Here is a 22728-nt window from a genome sequence, read left to right on the forward strand (position 1 = left end):
ACACTCCAGGGACTTTCAGGTCCTTACATGACAGGGACTTTCATTAAAGGAAAGCAGGGAATTTGAAGGAGGTGGGTTTGGGGTGGATTAGCAGGGGTAGAAAAGGGTTTCCGCTTGTGGTTCTTTGATTCAATATAGCTGCCATACCATGTGACTGATGACATCATTGTTAGCAAATGTTTCCCACGGGAAGTCGATCTCAAATTTAAAGTTTTGCATCAATCAGTTAAGCAGTTTCAGAGAAGTTGATTTTTAAAGGTTTTGCTGTAATCAAAAATGGCAGCCAAACTCGATCAAAATTCAAATACTTTTGGGACCTTTAAACCTTACGATGACCTATTTATAGGTCAAAGTGGAGGATGTCATGAACAAACTTTAGTTCTACTTCACCAAAGATAATTTTAGTCAAGTTTGGTCACAATCCCATCAGCAGTTTCTGAGAAGTTGCAATACAAGTGTTTATGGGCGAATGACGCACCATCCCATAAGCTCACCTAATCTGTTCCAGGTGAGCTAAAAAGGCAACATACTGACAGTGGACCTCCAGTTGGACACAAGCAAAGTAATGAATGACATGGAAAATGGAGAAGAGAAAACAGAATAACAGAGTTTGGTTATAGGTCAGGTTAATGGGATTACAAAATGCCATGGATAGGGAGGGGGAGAACATAAGTGGGTGGCTGACTGTATGATAGCCTGAAGGGGAGAGTGCCATTGAATAGTCTCAGGAAGATGGTTCCACAAACGGGAGAATGGAGAAAGCCTGGATATTGGGAGTTTAACCAGGATAAGATTACAGGAAGAATGCATTGTCCTGGAGAAGCTTTGGAGGATTTAAGGGTTGAGAGAGCAAGGTGAGCTAGACTGGACAAGAGACTAAAAAAAACAAAAAACAAAGAGACTAGATGGAGATCTTATGTCCAAGATGTTAGGGTTATCTTTTGTAGCTGCACATCATCAAAAACAAGACAAAGATGACATTTCAGTTGCCAAATACTATCCCATGGTTATATTTGAGACATCTACTACCGCTGTAGTTCCATAAAATATACATGAAAGTTCCGATTGTCATCATCAAACACCATTTTGTCATGATATTACACTGTACTCTCTTCTCAAAGGACTCAATTTTATTTGTTTGGAATTAAGCAGACACTTATGCAGGTATCCAAAGAGGACTGTCCTTGTTGTACCAGATTTAACATTCTTTTTTGTCCCTCTTATCCAGCCTCCATGAGTGAGGGTGCAAGAGCCAAGTCAACCATAAGCATCTGGCGCACCTACTTTGTGGCGAATGAATGGATCGAGCTGCAGACAATAAGGAAACTCAGCCCAGCATTGCACATCCTCTTAACCATTTTCTTTCTTCAGGTAGAATTTCGTCGTGAAACCTTTTTACTTTCTTCTATTCAATGCACACAATCATTTCACAATTTTAAACTTCATCAAGACAGTCATTGTCTGAATATTCCTGAATTCAATCTAGATTCTTCCCTTCCACCCCCACCCCCCCTTTTCTGTTGTTAAAGTGTAAAACTATGACACAAAGTGAAAGTAGAATAAAGAATTTGCCAAAAGGAAATGAAAGGTTGATGTATTGTAAAAACATCATCTATCATATGATCTTGTGGGATACAAGCAGTCATGGGAGGATGGTTGAAGGTACCCTTGTGCCATGTGAGCGTGAAGAAACTCAGTTTGTTATTTGTGCCACTGGCAGAAAGATACTTGAGCGGGTCTATGTTCCAGATATTTATGAAAACATGGCAAATGTTCACTGAAACTGTCTTAATTCTTGTTTGCCGTGCAGGACATCCATCCATTGTGGAATCTGAACATGTGAGGGTCAAAAGGAGGATAAATGGTTTTAACATAAATATGGTCATAAAGTAGAGATTGTTGAAGAACTATATAAAAATTATGAAGATCAAATCATTTTAGTTTGATTCTATGTAGATCACTCTTTTTAAGTACAAGATCATATTGAAAGGATTAAAATATCAACATTTATTGAGTTCTAGCTACATTAAACAAACTCATAAAATAGCGGACATCCGTTAAAGTTGAACACAGATTTGTCCAACTGTTCCTGAATAAGGGTTTCCCATTAGGCCTTTTTTTAACAGGATTTAAGGCTCATAGTGGAGCTGCCACACACAGACAAATGCACAAGACACAGCACAAGACTGTTAATAAGATAAACAGCCACTGAGCTTGGAGGAAGTTCCGTCACTTCCTGAGGCAATCTGGGTACCAGCGACATCACAACAATGGCGCTACCTTTCTCACCACACTCAGCAGGGCGTTTCCCAAGGAGGAATCTCCTCCTCTCCATGGGTGCCAACCCATGGGGATTATCCATGCTGTTGTCCTTTTAAATGCTGAGCATCGAGAAAAGAAGACCACTCTATGCAAACCAATACATTTTTTGTCTTTGGTATGACTCAGCTGGGGTTTGAACCTCTGACCTGCTCGACTCAGAGTGGACGTTATAACCATTACACCACCGACTGAGTCTGATTACTCAAACTACTACTCAAATTACCAAAACTCTGAATAATAGTCCAACAAAAAAATTCGTGAAATCATTCCAAGTTTAGAGAAAGGTAAGTGAAACATTTATGTAGGAATAAAGAAAGAGCGACCGAGAGATCTTTCCAAAAAAATTAACAACCACTTCCCTCAGGGGAAATTTAAAGAAGCATTTCAAAATTTCAAAAGGTATTTTATCAATGATAGGTTAATAATGGTACGTTAGGAAACAAGGTCTGGCTGACATTTCAAGGGGTAGCCCTTTGCCAGCGTTAAAAAAACAGAAGTTTTTTTGGTTCTGATAAAGGGTGATTGTGTTTCAGTTGCAACAACTTTCCCATGGCATTAAATATGTTCTTATCAACTTTTATTTGAGAATTGTTTATCTTGTTTGTCTCTGTAAACCAACACCATAGCTTTCATGAAGACTGGTATTCCATTGTATATTTTCAACACTTTGGCCTTGACATGAATTCCTCCATTGGGAAATTCAGTTTTAAACAATTAAAGGTTCACAATGTCAAAACATTGAGACAAAGCTAAACACACGTACCTTATTAAGAGCCCAAAGACCAAAGCATATGGTCATGCAAAGCCATCAAAAGGTTTTCAAACCAACACTATTCATTCTGGCAACTAGGTCAAAATCCATGGGCCTGATGCCATACACACTCCACTCACACATGCACATGCTCAGAGAGAGAGACAGACAGACAGACAGACAGACAGACAGACAGAGACACAGAGAGAGAGTTTTTCTAGCAATACTTGCTCAAGGAAGGATCAAATTAATTTTTGATTCAATCGTTTGTTTATGTTTTTCGATTCTGTGCTATACAGGTCATCGGATTTGAAAACTTAGCACTCAGGGAACCCACACCATCATTACTTCCCCCACTTGACACTGACGCAGCATGCTGGAGTCGCATCCTGCGTTTCGGTGTCTGTACATCAGTCTGGATTGTCTTGGGGTTCCTTCAGGTAAAAATAAAAAAGTCAGCACTTGGGGTTTTTATTCATACAAATATTGATTATCATTCCATCTTTTGGTATAGTTTTCATCATCATTTTCTAATGGACAAATGTGAGTATTTAGGACATTTAACCAATTTTTTTTTTTTTAAAGAATGGCTTGCTCCTTGGTACAACACCCTACCCCCAAAGCAACAGGATGACAGTTTGTTGTCAAGTTGAAACTACCTCAGGCATCCTTGTTGTTGATGTCATTGCTATTCACATACCCCATTGAGAGCATATAAGGACTCCTTTGACCGGTCAGGACTGTTTCCATAGCTTATCTAGAACAGGCACTTGATAAAGCGCATACCCTCCTCCAGGCAGAACAGTTTATGTGTTGTATCCCACTGGCAGGCCGGATCTGGATCTGGACATAAAATCAAATTGGCTTGTTTTTTGTCACCTAACCAACTTATCCACATAGTTTTGGCATAACTCGTCCACAATATTTTGACATATCGTGCTATATATCTCATTTTTGGCCATATTTCTCAATGGTGAAGAATCACTTAAAAAATTCTAGTATCCGGATCCGGATCTGGATCTTCACCAAAATCAAACCAATTCATCGTTTTCACACACCCAACTTGTCCACCAAATTTCGTCCAGATCCATCCACAACTTTTGAGATATCCTACTCAGACAAGCAAACAGGGGTGAAAACATCCCTGTCCACCTCTGGTTGCAAAGGTAAAAATCACTTATTGTTCACTTAAGACCCAATGAAGCACAAGGAAACTGCTCAATGCCAAACTCGTAACTTGCACAAAGCGAGGGTGAGAGCAGTTGGCCAATCGTGTGCTGTTAGCTGCTTCCTTTACTTGAGCAGACATGTCACTTTCTGGCCGCTCTAAACCAATCGTGTAATGTGACTGACAAATCTCAGTCGCATCTCAACGCAACTATAATGGATAAGAAGAAAAAAAACTTAACATGCTAAATGTCAGGAATGTGACTTTATCCCAACAGACACCACCACCAGAGAAGCATGACCAGAGCCGCATCAACTTGTTTCCAATTCCCCTTATTTCGTTTGCAATCTCTGCTGTCTCGGTGAGAATGAAATAAAGCTGCCATGTCATCCACACTAAGCTCGCCTGGTGTTGGCTTAGCAGTTAGGGTGGCTGGCTTGGGATCTTAGGGTCCTGAATTTGAGCCCGATCTACCATTGAATTAACACTAGGTGCGATTGACTCAGCCTGTCATCCTTCTGAGGTCAGCATAATGAGTACCAGTGTACTGCTAATAGGGGCATTGCATCAACAGCATAGCCACGCCTTCATCCAATGACGCAACCAGCAGCCATAGGCTGCACACAAAGAAGACCAACATCCGCCCTAAGCAATATTCACATGATCAAAATGAATGAATGATAATGCATTGGTAAGTTTAACTCGCAGTATGGTGGATAAGCAACTTGTGTGATACCAACGGAGAATTTCTTTGCAAAACCTTTAAAATGCAATCTGAAACTGTGATGCAAACCTCAACCATTTTGATGCTTGCATTAATCACATCATGAATTAGATCTTTCATGAGCCAAGACAAATGAAAAGATTATGTTTTCTGTATTCTTTTCTGCAAACAATGGAAAGTATCTGTTGTACTTTACGTTTTCAAAAGATCTATCCTCAACTGAACAATTTTCTTTTGAATGGTCCAATTATTTGTATGTTTGTGTTTGTCATATATTCACATTCTGTGGTCAGAAGGCTGAGATGATTTCATCTCCAGGATATCTGTTGTTGTTGTTGTTGTTGTTGTTGTTGTTTCACAGATTGGGTTGCACTCACTGTGCTATGAACGTTTCATAGAGGACAAGATCAGGCAGTTTGTAGATCTCTGCTCCATGAGTAATGTAAGTTTATCCCACACCTAATGAGAAAGAACAAAGCCGGGCACTCGTTGAAGAAAGATTATGATTGTGCTCTGTTCGGGGATGCAGAGGTTCAGAAATTTTGGATAACGGGGAGGTAGGGAAGAGGACATTCTCATGATCCTAATGATGGACGAAGTTGTTGTAGCAGTGTTCTGAATGCTTGCCTTGGAACTTTAAAGACTATGTTTGAGCATACGTTTGAATGCAAACTCCAGAGCCTTTCTTCATTGCCAAGAGAAAAAAAATGCAAATTGAGACCGTGTTGTGTGTAGGTCTCAGTCCTGATCTTTTCACATTGCAACTTTGGCTATTACATTCATGGGCGCTCTGTTCATGGCCGTGGTGATGCCAGCATCGACGAGATGTACACAAATCTCAAAAAGGAGGAGGTATGTATATAAATCACCAATAATAGTATAAACAGAAGGTTGACACAGACATCTCTTATGATGTCCAAACAATTGTCTGTGGCTTTGAACACATCTTTCCTTGTGCAGGAGAACCGATGCAGCTGTAGGGGCCTGCTGCCCAACGCTGATGTCCAAACATTTGAAGTGGCCACCAGCATCAACATGCGAAGACGCTTTGAAGCCATAAACCAAACACCTGCCGTGGTATTTCTATGAAGTTTTGTTTGATTGGGTTGATAATTGTGTGTGCTAGTGGTGCCTAAAATATGGATATTAATGCTACTTTCTGCTACTGTCTGCGACTTTCTTTCCTTTATGCAACTTTCTGATTGATTCTCATTAAGTTGTGAAGCCCCAATAACCCTCCACAAAATTACATTTTCAAGGTTTTTCTTTTTCTTACAATTCTATGACTGACCATTTAATTTGTCAGGTCACTCTACCCATACACATACATACACACACACACACACACACACACACACACACACACACACACACACACACACACACACACACACACACACACACACACACACACACACACACCCCCCTCCACATTTTGCATCTTTTTTGCAGACAGGAGTGATGATTGCTGACTCCAGAGCTGACTGGCTGATTGGAGGAGGGGTTGGAGGGGGGGGGGAGAAGGAAACTGAATAGGGCAGATACATAGGAAGCAACGATGGCAGAGTAGGATTTTTATAACATGGGTGCTGATGCTATCTGGGCCCATAGTCGAAGCAGTGTCAAAGCTGGACAGCACTTTCTCTCCCTTATCGAGTGAAAAGGAAACAAAGTCCAGTGGACCGATGGTGCAAAAGGGCATGATGAGGACAGAGCAGGTTGGGATGTCTGCATGAGATTTGGAGGCTTACACAGTTCATACCCTCTGTCACCTTACTTTTCCTTGAGCCTCGATCTTAAGAAAACATAATAGGCAATTCTCAGGTCCACCATTTTGACCACTTAGTCGTCTTCATCTGTGACTGCAGGCATCATGTCAAGTGCCCAATGTTAAGTGGTGTGTGTGTGTGTGTGTGTGTGTGTGTGTGTGTGTGTGTGTGTGTGTGTGTGTGTGTGTGTGTGTGTGTGTGTGTGTGTGTGTGTGTGTGTGTGTGTGTGTGTGTGTGTGTGTGTGTGTGTGTGTGTGTGTGGTTTGGTCAGGTGAATGTATGGGGAGAGTGAGCTGACAAATCAAATGGTTATTATTTTGGTGTCAAGATATGCGTTGCTTGTTATTTCTAAGAGCATGTACCATTTTTCCAGATTGAAAGGGGTGCGATGTATGTGTTACAGGTCGTACCTGCCAGGTTGAATGGACAGGCTCTTGGGGTAGTGGAACAGAATATTCAATCTTACCACATAATGAACCGTTTCCTTTCGGCCTTCATTGATCATGTGAGTCATACATACAAACGAATGTCTGCAAAATGCTGTCAGCTTGATTTCCAATTTTGTGAAAATGGTTTGTTTAGTTTTATTACAAAAACTGTGAATCCGTTATTTCTCATTATTGTTGTCCATGATTAATATGTGACCAAAATAGATGTCATCTCGTCTTCAGAAGCACACAATTATAAAACAATAATAAAAAAATTATTGCACAAGGATTACTAATATTTCCAGGAATGTTTCCATATCTTTCGACCAATACAGTATTGTTGCGGATTCGCGCCCGCCGGCGTGCGGACGGCCACGTAACTCGAATCGCGGCACGTCGCCCACCGGACGGACAATCCAGTCGTGACCCTCTCGGACTAACGCCGGGAACTAGTCACGGGTGGACCTTTCGGTCTCACCACGATCGTGCCAATCGGCCCCCGCGTGGGATAGGGTTGCTCGCCAAATTCGACCTACCTAAGTACCCACACGGAGGGTAGACCGGGCGATCGCACCTCGCCGCAGGTCGACTTCGGACACGGGCCACTTTAAGCGACCCGTTCCGTACTATCGGGATAACCGAGCGGTGTTATTCGTCGGCCTCGACGGTTCGATTAATTATCGGGCGTTTTAGCCCACGACCAACCCTTTACGTGAAGCAAGATGGAGATTCAATGAAAGAAAAGACGAAGCGAAGCGGGAAAACAGTTCAACATAACTCACATTTATTTCGCGATGAACGGGAAGCACACATATACAATTACACCAAAAGCACATGTAAAAGGAGAAGAAACACAATATTACACAAAAAGCAAATATAAAAGAAGAAGACAATGCAGAGCTATCCGACTACCGAGCACACGGCAACACTTATACAATTTTACTTCACAGACGGCGCCGACAAAACGTATACCCAAAGCAAAAGAAAAGAACCACCCTCCAGGCTGAGGCGGGCCTGGGGCCGAGACCGTGTCGGGCCTACCGTCTGATGATGAGACGCAAAGTGGCGGTGGCGCCTCAACTCCGCGGGCCTCACGGACAGTGTCTGGTAGGGGGTGGGAAAGGGGCCCCCTTGTCGCACTATCTCAGCGCGGGGGGAAACAGGAGGGGGGTTGTTGATGCTCGGGGGGGGGGGAGGAGGATATCACCCTGTCTCGGGTCCCGCGACGAGCGTCTCCACCTCGACCTCGGTCGCGCCGCCGGCCTCTCCCTCTGCAGCTCCCGGCACCGACGCAAGCACCCCCTCGTCCGCCTTCACCGCCGCCACCTCTCCACAGCTCCGTCTAATCGCCCTCTCCGTCTTCTCTCTTGGCTCGTCCCAACTCTTCACTCTTGACTTCTCCCCTCCGAACCCACAACTGCCAACTGAACTGCCCACTCTTACTCTCCGAACTCTGACTCTTCTTCCCAGCTCCACCGACAACTCGTTCCAACGCACCACTCTCAACTTTTTTTACTGACGAACGCAGCCGTTTATATAAGCCCCGTGGCTTCGCTCCTTCACCTTTGACCCTCTGCCTCCGACCCTTCACCTCTCTAACTGGCTCCCCATTGGACCGAGGAAAAGTGGGCGTGAATGCTTTTTGATCCATGAATTTGCATATAGCGTCCTCACTCCAACGCCCTGGAGGCGGGGCCAATTCGCCCCAGCTCACCGATAGGACGGAACAGAAGTGGGCGTGAGTCGTTTTTGATCCGTTTTTCTCGGAAAGTCTGTGATGTTTCTGAACACGCTGCTCGGTGCGCGCCCTACACGAGTCCAGTATCGGTGCCCACAAGTGGCGCGAGAATGGTGGGGATGCGATGGTGGCGAGTTGTGACGGTAAAGGTCGTGGCTGTTGTTGTGAAGCGGCGTTGTGGTTGGTGGTTGTTGTTGTGAAGTGGCGTTGTGGTTGGTGGTTGTTGTTGCGAAGCGGCGTTGTGGTTGGTGGTTGTTGTGAAGCGGCGTTGTGGTTGGTGGTTGTTGTGTGATGGCTGTTGAGACGTGGTTGGTGGTGGTAGTAATGGCGGCTGGTCCAAAATAAAGATAGTAAAAGAAAAACGGCTATCCTGAAGAGTCGCAGCCCGACTGAATGACATTTATTCCCTCGAAACAACGGGTTTGGGCCTAACTACACATATACTTACAGAGATATCTCACCTAGGGGACCTGAATGGTGGTTTGCGAATTTCGTCAACCACAACAGTATGTTATTAAATTTGGTCTTGCATGTAAAGGTTGCTATTTAACAAAATAAATTGATATTAAAACAAAACTCGGTCAGGGACTGTGTACAAGCATTGCTTTGTGCACATCAACCCAAACATTTCGTGTTAATTCCTATATTGCCCTTCCCAGGCTTACAAGGATATGGATTATATTGTACGAGATAAAACTACACTGGAGAAGGTGTTGGACATGGAGATCCAAGAACCACTGGACAAGAGCTTGTTCTACAATGGTATGCAATACAACTTTTACACACTCAAACACAAAGATGTCTTTTACAAAGCCTAAGGTTCTTTGATTGATCGATATTCAACCAGCAGTTGAGCTAATTTAAACTTCCGTTTATTTGAAAGATAAAACACAAAGCGATACACGAATACACTGGGACAGAACTGGACATGGCAAAGCAAATAGTGATTGGCTCTTCTCTCTGTACCCTGCCACTTATGAACATAGCTTGAGCTCAAACATTCCCAAAAGCCCCTCCCTCTCGGGAACCACTCGTAAGTATGATGGATGAAATATTTTCCTCTGACAAAGGGTTAACACCAGACACAACAACTTCTTCTTACTTCCCACTGCAGTTAGCATACCTCAATGTCCTGTTGATTTCATCTATTGTTCTACCTGTCCACCAATGCAGATTGACACTGGCCTTCACAAGCACAAGTGAATGAAGAAGAAGATTCCTTATTCATTCACTTGTGCACATGAGATTGTTCTATTGTGTATCTATAGGAAGCCAGAAACTGATCGGATAGTGCACGATCTTTCGATATCCAGAAGCAGCAATAACTTCCCCTAACTCTCGCAAACTTTCGATATGGCTTACAATATAGTTAAAATATTAATAGTCAGCTTTTTTAATCTCCTCAACTCTTACCATTCATATTTCTCCCCAACAAATGTTAGTCATATATCATCAAAATTTGTTGCATATTGAATCATAAATATACACGTGTTAACCATCAACTAAATACAATACATTGCCGAACAGTCACTCATAAATAATGTGTGGCAATGCCTATTCGTTACAAAATGTCCCAAAAGATGATGAAAGCACACACATGAAAACACATTGGATAAACAGGGAGCAGCTGTTCATAAACATGTGATATCAATATTTCACAGCCAATCAGCAACTGCCAACAAAAAACTTGGTTGCCTTCACAGAAATTTCTGGTAAATTCACCAAAGTTGCATTTGCTTTTCTTGAAGATTAAAGTGAACACCCCATGCCATTCATTGATGGGCAGAGAGCAGCTCCTTCTCTCTCCTCTGATAATCTGGAAATGATTAGATGCTTGTCTGATAAATGGAACATGTCTTTTAATCCTGGAAAATCTCAACAGTCTCACCCTGACACAATGGAATGATCGTCAAATGAACCCACCTATCTATTCGCATGGTCAACTACTGGAAGAATTTCAGTCTCTTGCAACTTGCTTAACTGTCAGATGTGGCCTCTTCTGGGCTGCTCATATAGCAAAGCTGGCCACTAAAACCAGCTGCAGACTGGGTTTCCCCATTGTTCCATGTTTTTCCTTGCAAAATCAGAGCTAATTCCAGTCTACAATGCCTTTGTCTTCAGCTAAATGGAGTACTGCTGTCCCCTTTGGACTGGGGCCGCAGCATCACATCTGTCTCTTGATCTTGAATTCTGTGGAATCTAAAACTCTCAACATTAGTGGAATATCCTGTGATGAGGTTGAAACACAATGTCTGCCGAACTCACATCACAGGCAAGTTGATGGACCCCCTTCTTTAGCTCCCTCTGCTCTCTCACCAGTTTGACCCTCCCCGACTTCAGAAAGCACAAATTATTCCAGTAACTCCATCCTGGTTAAATTTCTGAAATCCAGGCTGACTGTGTATTGGTTCTTCAAGAGAACGCTAATTCAGATGGATTAAAAAGGCTTTTATTCAACATCATGAAAGCACGATGTCGACTGAGTCGGCCTCGACCTGGAAGTGACGTGTACGCAGAGTATATCCGTTTTTTGTAGATTTCTCACGGTGATGTCTAGATGTTGCATACATCACAGACTGCCCACCTCAACTCTTTGTTCTTTTCTTCTCCCATTTGTGGAACCACCTTTCAGAACCTGTGGTTTTCCACTCTTCTCTCAAAGGCTTCAAAAGTAGGCAGTGCACTGCCAATTCATGTCATCCCCCATACTTGCTCACACTCTTTATTACCCCCATTAATCCTTTGTAACCCAACCTTCTTACTTGCAAGTTGTAGTGTTATCTTCCCTCCTCTCTCTCTCCTCTTTTCCTCTTCATTCATCCCTTGCTTATTATTTCCATGAGTTACACCACTACCCGACTTTCCAGACAATACCACCCTTCATCATACTCTTCTATGTATCTCAATCTTGTAGAAAAGAAAAAACAATATCACATTGACAATATAATTTTCAGAGTTTGATTTTGGTTTCTCTTAAAGCCATTTTTAAAATCATAAACCAAGTATTTGTGTACAAATTAATTCAGCTGAACTCGAATATTTTAGGGTTGGGGAACGTCTGCTATTACATAACTAGCAGAAAAGCCCATCAAAATGACAGGCGACTCTTCTGTATTTTTACACTATTCAGCCTTGAAAACTCTGGCTAAAACCGAGATTACATACAAAAACCTTCATTTATTGAGCAAATTGCTCATCCCTTTATTTGGGCAGTGTATAGGCCACAGACCGCTGCCATGATTGCTCCCGAAAATAATAAAAAAAATAACCTGGGGTACAAACATGAAGTAAAAACATGCATATTGCTTATGTACATATGTAACAGATTGTGGTTATATAGCTTGGCTAATTTCACTTGCACTGGGCCGTGGGTTGACACCCAAAGCCTGCAGCCAATGCGGCTTCATAAAATAGCAGCCGTATTAGTTTTTTTCAGGTTCAAATTGTGGGTGGAGATGGGCCAGTTGTCCCATCCACACATACATGGTCCAATAACAAATTGGCTTTTATGTATCTTAGATGCAGGATTTTTGACACCATATACTCCTTAGCGTTCACAATCTCCTTTTGTCTGTCCTACCAATCCTTCCTTCACTCTTTTATGTTACACTCTTCAACCCCATTAATATTAAAGAAGTACAGTAGATGACTTCTTCTGAGGTTGCCTAATACAACAATACCCCCAACATCCTATCCCATTTCTTTTTTTGCTGAAGAAAAATTGATTGTCCGAGGGTGCACGGACTTAGTAAACAGCTATACAGTGCCGATAGAAAGTCTACACCCCATTTCTAAATTTGCACTTTTTGTTGCCTTATTGCCTGGAATTAAATAAATTACATTAAATAAGACTTTTTCCACCTTTATTTATACATCGTAACCCACAACTTCCAAGTGAAAAACAAATTTTCAAATTACAGAAACTTAATTTAAAAAAAAAATAAAGTGGAATATATTGGTTGGATAAGTGTCCACCCGCTCATAATACCAATTGTAAATTAGCTCAGGTGTAACCAATCACCTTCAAAATCACACACCAAGTTAATTTGCCTCCACCTGCGTTAAATTGTAGTGATTCTGATTATTTCAGAATAAAATCAGCTGTTCCTGTAAGTTTTCTCTACTGGGCAGTGCATTTCACAATAAAGACTCAACCTTAAGTACTAAGGAGCTTTCAAAATACCTCCTGGATAAAGTTGTGGAAAGGCACAGATCAGAGGATGGGTATAAAAATATTTCAAATGCCTTAAATATCACTTGGAGCACAGTCAAGACAATCACAAAGAAGTGTAAGGAGTACGGTACCACAAATACCCTGCCTCGATCAGACCGTCCCTCCAAAATGGATGACCCAACAAGAAGGAGACTGATGAGAGAGGCCATCAAGAGGCCAATGGTGACTTTGAAAGAGCTACATGCCTTTATGACAATGACTGGTCACTGTGTGCATGTGACAACAATATCCCAAGCACTCCACAAGTCTGGTCTGTATGGTAGGGGGCAAGAAGGCAGCCATTACTCAAAAAAGCCCACCTTGAGTCCCATTTGAGGAATGGAAAAAAACACTCCAAAGATTCTGAAGCCATGTGGCAAAACGTTTTGTGGTCTGATGAAACCAAGATGGAACTTTTTGGCATAAATGCAAAACGTTATGTTTGGTGCAAACCCAACACAGCACATCAACCAAATAACACCATCCCTTCTGTGAAGCATGGTGGTGGCAGCATCATGTTATGGGGATGTTTCTCATCAGCAGGGACTGGGGCACTTGTCAGGACAGAAGGGAAAATAGATGGAGAAAAATGCAGAAAAATCCAAGAGGAACATCTGCTGCCCTCTGCAAAAAAGCTGAAGTTGGAACGGAAGTTCACCTTTCAGCATGACGACCACCCGAAGCACACAGCTGAAGCTACAGTGGGGTGGCTAAGGACCAAAAAGATAAATATCCTTGAGTTTCCTAATCAGAGTCCTAACCTAAATCCAATCGAAAATCTGTGGCATGACTTGAAGATTTCTGTCTATCAATGCTCCCCACGCAACTTGACTGAGCTTGAACAGTTTTGTGCAGAAGAATTGGAAAATATTGTCCAATCAAGGTATGCAAAATTGGTAAAGACCCATCCCAACAGAATCACAACTGTAATTGCTGTCAAAGGTGCTCCCAAGTATTAACTCAGGGGGATGGACACTTATCCAACCAAGATATTCTAGTTTTGTATTTCTAGTTAATTTTCTGAAATTTGTAGAATTTATTTTTCACTTGGAAGTTGTGGGTTACGATGTGTCAATAAAGATGGAAAAAGTCTGATTTAATGCAATTTAATTTAATTTAATATCAGGTAACAAAAGGAGAAATTTTTTTAAGAGGGTGTAGACTTTCTATAGGCACTGTTTAAAAGGGTGGTGTGGGGATGAGTGCTCTGCTTCCTGCCACTTAAAACCTCAGCAAATGGAAGGTTCACAATGTTTGTAAAGCTCGGTTTGAAGTTTAAATCCTCCATGATCTCATTGTTTATGGGGATAATTTTTAAACTGAAAGCATAACTTGACTTCCAGAACAATCGAAGGTCCAAATGAGCTATTGGGATATTACTCGTTCTTCGTTTACTGTGTGAACTAGATCCAAGGCACTCATTCAGCCGTGTACTTTGCTACGGTCATTCCTCTACTCTGCTCCTTTTCGAAATGTTGCTCTTCTGTGTGGTGGACCTGGCTTCGCAAGATCTCGTTCTGGCTGCTGTCATAACATACTTCATGCAAGCTGTAAGTTATTTTTGCACTCTTACTGGCTCTTTCTGTATTGGGTACCAAAATGTCCATATCTGACAATGACATCAAACAATAGATATGCGGTACTCATACAGTGGTACTAACTACATTATGTACTCGTACTCTTGTACTATGCTTTACATTCAGAGCATCGGTTCTACAGACACAGTTTCTTGGCTATGTTTGTAATCCCAGACAGGTCACCACTCTAATGCAGGATACTCGACTGAGGGTGCAGGGATTTGTAATTTATTCATGGTGCTGGAGATAGCTCACCTACTCTTTGTGAAGGACACTGTAGGATGTTTAACGTCTTGCAACTGATGCTGGCAGAATGGACTCCCAGTTTAATGTCTATCTGAGGGACAGCACACACACACACACACACACACACACACACACACACACACACACACACACACACACACACACACACACACACACACACACACACACACACACACACACACACACACACACACACACACTGATGAATCACCCTGCCTGCGAAACACCATGATGACAGTTTATAGATGGGCTGAGATTCCAATCCAGGCTTGATCCCTCATCGTGAATAACACTCGACCCGAACAAAGCCAATTGGAATCTGACACAACAAACTCGGACAGTATATAATCACCAGAGGTCTACAGGCCTGATATCTTTGGCTCAAGATGGCGGCCATATCATTTAGTCTGGGTGCCTGGCTCGAGAGCTCAGAGTTGAGTGTGCATACATCTCAGCTATCCTTTCAGCTCTTACATTATGTGATTAATATCATTTTAAAGAAGACAACCATATTTGGAAGAACCACAAAATAACAAGAATGACCGCAGTATGCTCACAACTTGTGACAAAATCCGGTAACTTGCCGACTGGGAAATGCGCATTTAAAGCACTCTTAAAAGATGAACAGCATGATTGGGAAACACATTTGCTATGCTAATAAAATATTAACTCAACACCTCTTATCCTCGTCAACCTCCACTATGGCTTTATCAGAACGAGATGATTCGTCACATGGTCACGGGTCATGGATTGTTTAACCCCAATATGGGGCCGCTCAAAAACTACGTAACGCTATGTTTTTTTATATATATATATATATATATATATATATATATATATATATATATATATATATATATATATATATATATATATATATATATATATATATATATATATATATATATATATATATATATATATATATATATATATATATACCACTTCGAGGCTTGTGCAAGAGCTAATACACAGAAACATACAACAAGGCAGGAGACAAGAGGGGCAGAAGAGGGAAGCACAAATTAGTGGGGAACAGAGACAATAAAAGATCTGTGGAAGGGAGAGGGATGGGGTGGGGAACACGGGGTAAACAGGATGGTACTACAGGGACTTTCAGGAAAGAAAACAGGGAATTTGAAGGAGGTGGGTTTGGGGTGGATTAACGGGGGTAGAAAAGATTATAGTTTTGGATGGGGGAAGATAAAAGATGGTGGTGAACAGCTGTTTAGAACACCTGGAGGGAGGAGTGGGATTGAAGAGAGTGTGGGAGTTTGTTCCAGAGGCAGGAAAAAAAAAAGATGAATGAAAGAGTGAAGGTGAGCAGTGATTCTTTATTTTGGCAGTTTCACGAGAAGGGGATTTTTGGCGGACCTTGAGCGCTCTGCGGAAATGTAAGAGAGACAGATCACAGAGAGGGGGGCGGAGGGGGGCAAGGCCGGAGAGGAGACGGTCGAAGACAGAAAGACCACTGACCTGCCTCTAGTGAGAGAGTGAGAGACTGAAAGACAGCTTCATCGTGAGAGATACCAATGACCCTAAAAGCCTTGGTTTCCACAGCGTGAAGTTGAGCTTGGTGCGAGGCAGGAGCACCACCCCAGAGGGGAGAGCAGTACTCCATCAGACTGCGGATGGAAGCTTTGTATGTGGTCAGGAGCTCAGGTGTGCCAAAGAAGGACTTTGCATGACGGAGGTTGCCCAGTCGGCGACTGGCTTTGGAGGCCAAGTTGGAAATGTGGCTTTCCCAGAAAAGATTATGGCAGATAGTGAGACCTAGAAGCTTGAATGAAAGGACTTCTTCGAGGAGGATTTTTGAGAAAGTAGATTGGGGAGTTTTCCAGATGGTCCTTTTGGAGACACATCGTGAGAGTGTGAGATTTGTCAGGATTGAAAGACATGTTCCAATGTTTGACCACTTTGTTATTTTATCTAGGTCTGCAGAGAGAGAAGAAGCTGCTGCCTGCCAATCAGAGGGATGAGAGAATTGAGAGATGGTATGGCAGGGTGGAGGCATTGGCAAAGAGATAAAGAGGATTTTCCAAAGAATCTGAGAGATCATTGATGAAAACCAGAAAAAGCACAGGGCCAAGAACACTACCTTGAGGAACTCTAGCCTGGATGGGAAGAGGAGATGAGAGAATTCCATTAAGAGCCACACATTGGCTGCAACAGGAGAGGAAGTCCACGAACCATGAGTGAAGATTGCGTTGGATAACAAAAGAAGAGAGTTTGGTGAGCAGAGTGGAGTGTCAGAACGTATCGAAAGCTCACAATATTTCTAGGGAGATGGCTCTGATTTCATGTTTAGCATTTAGGACATCCATCCATTTTTGGGAAAGCAGAAGCAGCATGTCCAGGGTTGAGTGAGCTGGTTTAAATCCAAATTGATGGTCGGAAATCAAGCCATTGGAGAAAAGGAAGAATTTGATGTTGGAAGTGATGATGGATTCCATGACCTTGCTGATGATTGGGAGAAGCCTGATTGGTCTGTCATTGCAAGGATCTGTTTTTGCACCTTTTTATGCAGAGTGGTAATGTTTGCTGATTACCAAGCAGATGACAGATGACCTTAAGTTAATGAGAGGGTGAATAGAACAGAGAGAGGGTGAGCAAGAGCAGCAGAGCAGGTTTTTAGAACACGTGAGCTGATGCTGTCTGGACCAGTTGCAGAAGCTGAGTTGAGGTTTGACAGCAAGCTATCCACTTTGTCAGGAGAAAAGAATAGAGTCCAGGAACAGCTGGGTGCGACTGGGTAAGGAGGGTACAGAAAGTGATGGGTTTGGGACACAAGATTTAGCAGCAAACACAGAGTTTAGGCATTCAGCCTTTTCATGTGCAGTGTCAGCTGTGCAGCCATTTGAGGTAAAGGAGGGGATGGAGGGGGAATATACACCAGAAACAGACTTAACTAGAGGTCACCAGGATTTGGAGGAGGGAGACAGGTTTGAAAGTTCAGTCGAGATTAGAAAGACTAGTACGTGCCCGTAAAAAAAAATTAAATTAAATAAATATTCAAACCCTGAGCAACAAACAACAACCACACAGGCCGTTTCTTCACTCTCGCGTGCCCGGACGTGCGTGACCCAGAAGTTCGCATATTATTCACAGTTACGATTATTCGCAATTTAGTTTTAATACCCAATTATTCAATTAGCGCCAAAGTATTTTACCTTTTCGCAATGTCGTGGCAAGGAAAAACAAAAAGAGAAGAGAAGAGAGAAAAAATTTTACTTCCTGGTTCAGAGCACACCAGCATTCTGATGTTACCGGAATTTATGCACTGTCTAATATGAAAACGATCATAACTTGGGGCATTGTGTTTATCTATAAATGCGCATAAGAAATCGAGAAATTATTAGAATACACTAAGTCATCACTATCCGAAAGTCCGTATGTTGTAACCCGTAATGGCGAACGCGGCTGAGCTTCCCTTCCCCATCGGCCACGCCCACGCAACAACGTGTCTTGTCATCGGTTTGATAAATAAATGGCCATAACTTGGGAAGCACTTGTCCGATTAATATCAAACCTTGAAAAGGCACATCCTCAGGTCCCCAGCAATATACCTCCCAGGTCAAAAAACCAGTAAAGACCAGTAGCTTACTGGTCAACTGGTACCAGTTGAAAACCAGTAGCCAACTGGTACCAGTAAAGCCAGTTGGTTTCTTACTGGTTTTAATATGGAAATTGGAATAGAGTGATATATTACCAGTTGAAATACAATTGTATTTAACTAACTGGTATCAACTGGGACCAGTACATTGTAACTGGTATCAACTGGGAGACCAGTACATTGCAACTGGTATCAACTGGGACCAGTACATTGCAACTGGTATCAACTGGAACCAGTAAGACTTTAACTGGTACAAATATGAGCTACTGGTTTTTTCAACTGGGAAATTGGAATTCTGACTGAATTTAACTGGTACCAGTTGAAACCAATAGAGACCAGTTAAAGACCAATTAGAACCAATAGAGAACAGTTGAAAATGTGTACTGGTTTTAACTGGTTTTTCGACCTGGGCTGGCAAGTTTCAATTAGATCGGACCAGTGGTTGTCGAGAAACAGACACACACACACACACACACACACACACACACACACACACACACACACACACACACACACACACACACACACACAGATTGCTGGAATTATAGATAGATGTTGTTTCCTGGCTCTCCTGAGGGTAGATACACACTTGTTCCGAGCTTTGTGGAAGGAACTGAGATTGCCTTCAGTAGGATTTGCCTTCCATGAGGCGAATGCATGTTGTTTTAGGTCAACTGCGTCGCCACAAGTTTCAGTATACCATGGGCGGGAGATAGGGTAGGACAACTGAAAACAAGAGGGGATAAATCTGTGCATGAGATTGAGCAAATTTCTTTGAAAAAATTCCCAGGATGCATTGATGTTGGTGAGAGTACAAATAAGAGACCAGTCTCGAAGTTTGATGGCTGCTTGAAGACCCTACCATTCGGTCTGAGTGAAATGCCAGACTTGTCGGCGCTGAGGTGGTTCTCTAATAACAGCCAAAGAGATGTCTACTTTGGCAAGCATTTGGTCAGATGAACAGATTGGAGCAGAAGAACAGCATACATTTTGTGGGAAATTGGTCAAAATCAAATGCAGAATAGATGGAGTACCGTTGGCTGATATCCGGGTTGGGAAGTTGACAGATTGTGTCAGTTCCAATGAGTCGCAGTCTTTGCTGAAGTGCCATGACAGGTAAGGGAGGTACCCACACCCAGCCAGCTGGCATGATGACAATTGAAGTCACCGCATATGAGGAAGAAAGAGTTTGGATGAGTGGATAGAAGTTGATCCATGCTTTCGGTAAGCGAGATGTAAATTGAGGCATTACTGTTTGGTGGATGGTACAACACACAGATAAACAAGAGTTGGGAGTGGAGGGGAAGCCGTAGCCAGAGGTATTCCTGGGGGTGTGCAGGAGTGAGGGCAGTGCATGGAGAGTGAGAAAGAGTTTTTGATAAAGAGAGCATCTCCACCACCAGGATGATGCTCAGGACGATCATACCGGAGGAGGGAGTAACCAGGGAGATAAACTAAGGAGTCAGAGATGTCTTTGAGAAGGAAAGTTTCTGTAAAGCAGAGTATGTCGGGTTTGTCAGTGGCAACCTGTACGGAGAGATCAGTCAGGTGAGAGCGAAGGCCCTTGATGTTTGAGGTCCACACTGTTAAATAAGAGAGAGGAGAGGATGTTTTGGGTGCAGGGGAGGGGAGTGGAGGAGTGGGTCGTGAGAGGGAGGGGATGTGGAGGTAGTGAGAGTTATTGACAGTTGATGACAGATTGCAGAAGAGCTTTGAAGGAGGTGGGTTTGGGGTGAGGCTGGGCAGGTTACCTGGCCGCCCCTGGTGGTGACTCGATGGTCTTCGGATTGGCGACCCTTAGTGTCTCTGTTTGGTCCGGTGTGTCGCAAACGCACCAGTCACTTGGGCGGCTTGATGAGCAGCTTGAACAGCTGCTTGGTCGGCCTCGGTGGCCCGGCTTCGGCGCGGCCCCTTTCTGGCGAGCCTGGCCGGCGACGCTTCAGAGGAGCGAACGGGTCTCTTGCTCTTTCAGAGTTAATGCTCAGAGGGGAGAGGGTCGGATGGGGAGGAGGACAAAGGGTTAGGTGGTGAAGGGATGAGTAACAGTGGGGAGTAATAAGAGAGGGGACAAAGGGAAGTGGGAGATTGGAGGAGATGGAGGAATGAGCTGTGAGAGAGAGGGTGGGGAAGGAGGAAGCTATGTGGATGTGAATGGGGGGACAGCTTTGAGAAGGGGCAGTGAGGGGGAAGATTTGAAAAGGAGGGATGAGGGTGGAGAATTGAGAGAGAAGGGTGAGGGGGGTAGAATTGAGGGAGAAAGTTGTGTGGGAGGACCTTTTGAGGTAAGTGAGGTGGAAGCTTGGAGGGGAAGAGAGAGCAGTATGCTTTGAAGAGGGAGGAGGTGGTTGATTTCTGAGGGAGGATGAGAGGGAAGCTTTGAGGGAGAGGGAAGACAATGAGAGCATGCATGGCCATGGGGGAGGAGGGAGAAAGGAGGGGTGGGGAGAGGGGAACGATGAGACTGGACAGAGGTATTGTGGAGATGGGAGCGGGTGGAGGAAGGAACTAAAATTGAGGGGTGGGAAGAGGGGGAGGTGTGATGAGATTTTGAGGGGTGGGAAGAGGGGGGGCAGCTGTGGGGATAGGGGGAAATCTTTACGTAACGTAATTTTTAGTAACTTATGTAATGTAATTACCGTGCGTTCTGACTGGCTTGATTAAACCTCACTTCTATTTAATATATTGTTATGAGTTTCCGCCACGTTCGGATGACCGTTTTAGCCAAATCGCGGTCACGCGCCGACCGAAGGCCGCAATCCAGTCATGGCTTTCCGGACCAACCCCGGAATCCAGCCACGGATGCCTTAACGCATCATAAACTCGTCAATTATTCTGTCCACGCGCTACAAGGTCAATCGCTGACTTGTCGATATACCTAACTATTCGCGAGGACAGAAATACCGAGAGTTTATACCTCGACGGGATCTGTACGAAAACGAGCCGCTTAAGCATGCTCGTTCCGTGTGCGAAGCCGAGCGGTTTTAATTCGCCAAATCCCGTCGGACCAGATTATCACGTTTGTCGGCTTTAATAGCCAGTTAACATCCCGAGTGCACCGTGGCGGTCAATGGCAGAAAGTGACGCAACGAGCAAGTTGACATTCAAACAATGGGGCATTTATTTTCAGTAGGCATGCAGTCAATGAATCGGGGGATGGGGACGAGACACGAGCAAAGCCTACAGCCGATGCCTATTCTATCATGTACACAGTCATGCACTTAATCAGTTCTACTTAGGAAGACAAGGCACCACACTTTCATCCAAAATCAAAGAAAAGAATAGGGCTCGGAGTTTATTTCAAACTCGGAGGCCTGGTTGACCGAGGGGCTCCAAGAGGCCGGTCAGGTTACCTGGCCGCCCCTAGTGGCGACTCGATGGTCTTTGGCTTGGCGTCCCTTGGTGTCTGTTTGGTCTGGTGTGTCGCTAACGCGCCAGTCACTTGGGCGGCTTGATGAGTAGCTTGAACGGCTGCTTGGTCAGCCTCGGTGGCCCGGCTTCGTCGCGGCCCTTCTGGCGAGCCTGGCCGGCGACGCTTCGGAGGAGCGAACGGGTCTCTTGCTCTTTCAGAGTTGATGCTCCTTTAGACCCCATTCACTCCTCAGCGTCGCCCGACCGTACCAGGGCTGTCTGCCCGGACCCCCACGCTCCGCCACTGCCGCTAGCCCAGACGTCTCCAAGCTCCGATGCTGCCGCTCCCACCAGCCCTGACTCCCGACTTCTGATCTCCACGGGTGAACGACCCGTGAACAACGACAAACAACCCTCGTCAACAACCAACCCGAATCTGCCCGAGTTCCGCCCTTATATTGGCCAGGAGCAACCGTTCCTTGATCTTTCAACCCGAGGCCAGGACGACCCGTGAACAACGACGAACAACCCTCGTCAACAACCAACCTGAATCTGCCCGAGTTCTGCCCTTATATCGGCCAGGAGCGAGCCGTTCCTTGATCTTTCAACCCGAGGCCAGGACGACCCGTGAACAACGACGAACAACCCTCGTCAACAACCATCCTGAATCTGCCCGAGTTCCGCCCTTATATCGGCCAGGAGCGAGCCGTTCCTTGATCTTTCAACCCGAGGCCAGGCTCCGCACACTGTTAGCCTCCGACCTTTCACCCCTGGTGAGCCTCGCGGGAAACCCCAAGATTGACGTCACCC

General features: G+C 44.0%; 1 protein-coding gene across 1 annotated transcript in view; it reads left to right on the forward strand.

Annotated features, from left to right (window-relative positions):
* Nucleotides 1–22728, forward strand: part of TMEM67 (transmembrane protein 67) — an 81680-nt gene that overhangs the window by 52952 nt on the left and 6000 nt on the right. Inside the window, exons 17-24 of the mRNA XM_085847961.1 lie at nt 1229–1371; nt 3373–3513; nt 5327–5407; nt 5701–5817; nt 5926–6042; nt 7138–7239; nt 9560–9662; nt 14521–14663. Coding sequence (XP_085704087.1) covers nt 1229–1371; nt 3373–3513; nt 5327–5407; nt 5701–5817; nt 5926–6042; nt 7138–7239; nt 9560–9662; nt 14521–14663 — 947 coding nt within the window. The remainder of the gene's footprint in view (nt 1–1228; nt 1372–3372; nt 3514–5326; nt 5408–5700; nt 5818–5925; nt 6043–7137; nt 7240–9559; nt 9663–14520; nt 14664–22728) is intronic.

The sequence above is a fragment of the Eptatretus burgeri genome, chromosome 11 (assembly GCF_056783735.1).
Source record: "Eptatretus burgeri isolate ZD-2024b chromosome 11, Ebu_testis_v1, whole genome shotgun sequence".
Taxonomy (NCBI): Eukaryota; Metazoa; Chordata; class Myxini; order Myxiniformes; family Myxinidae; genus Eptatretus; species Eptatretus burgeri.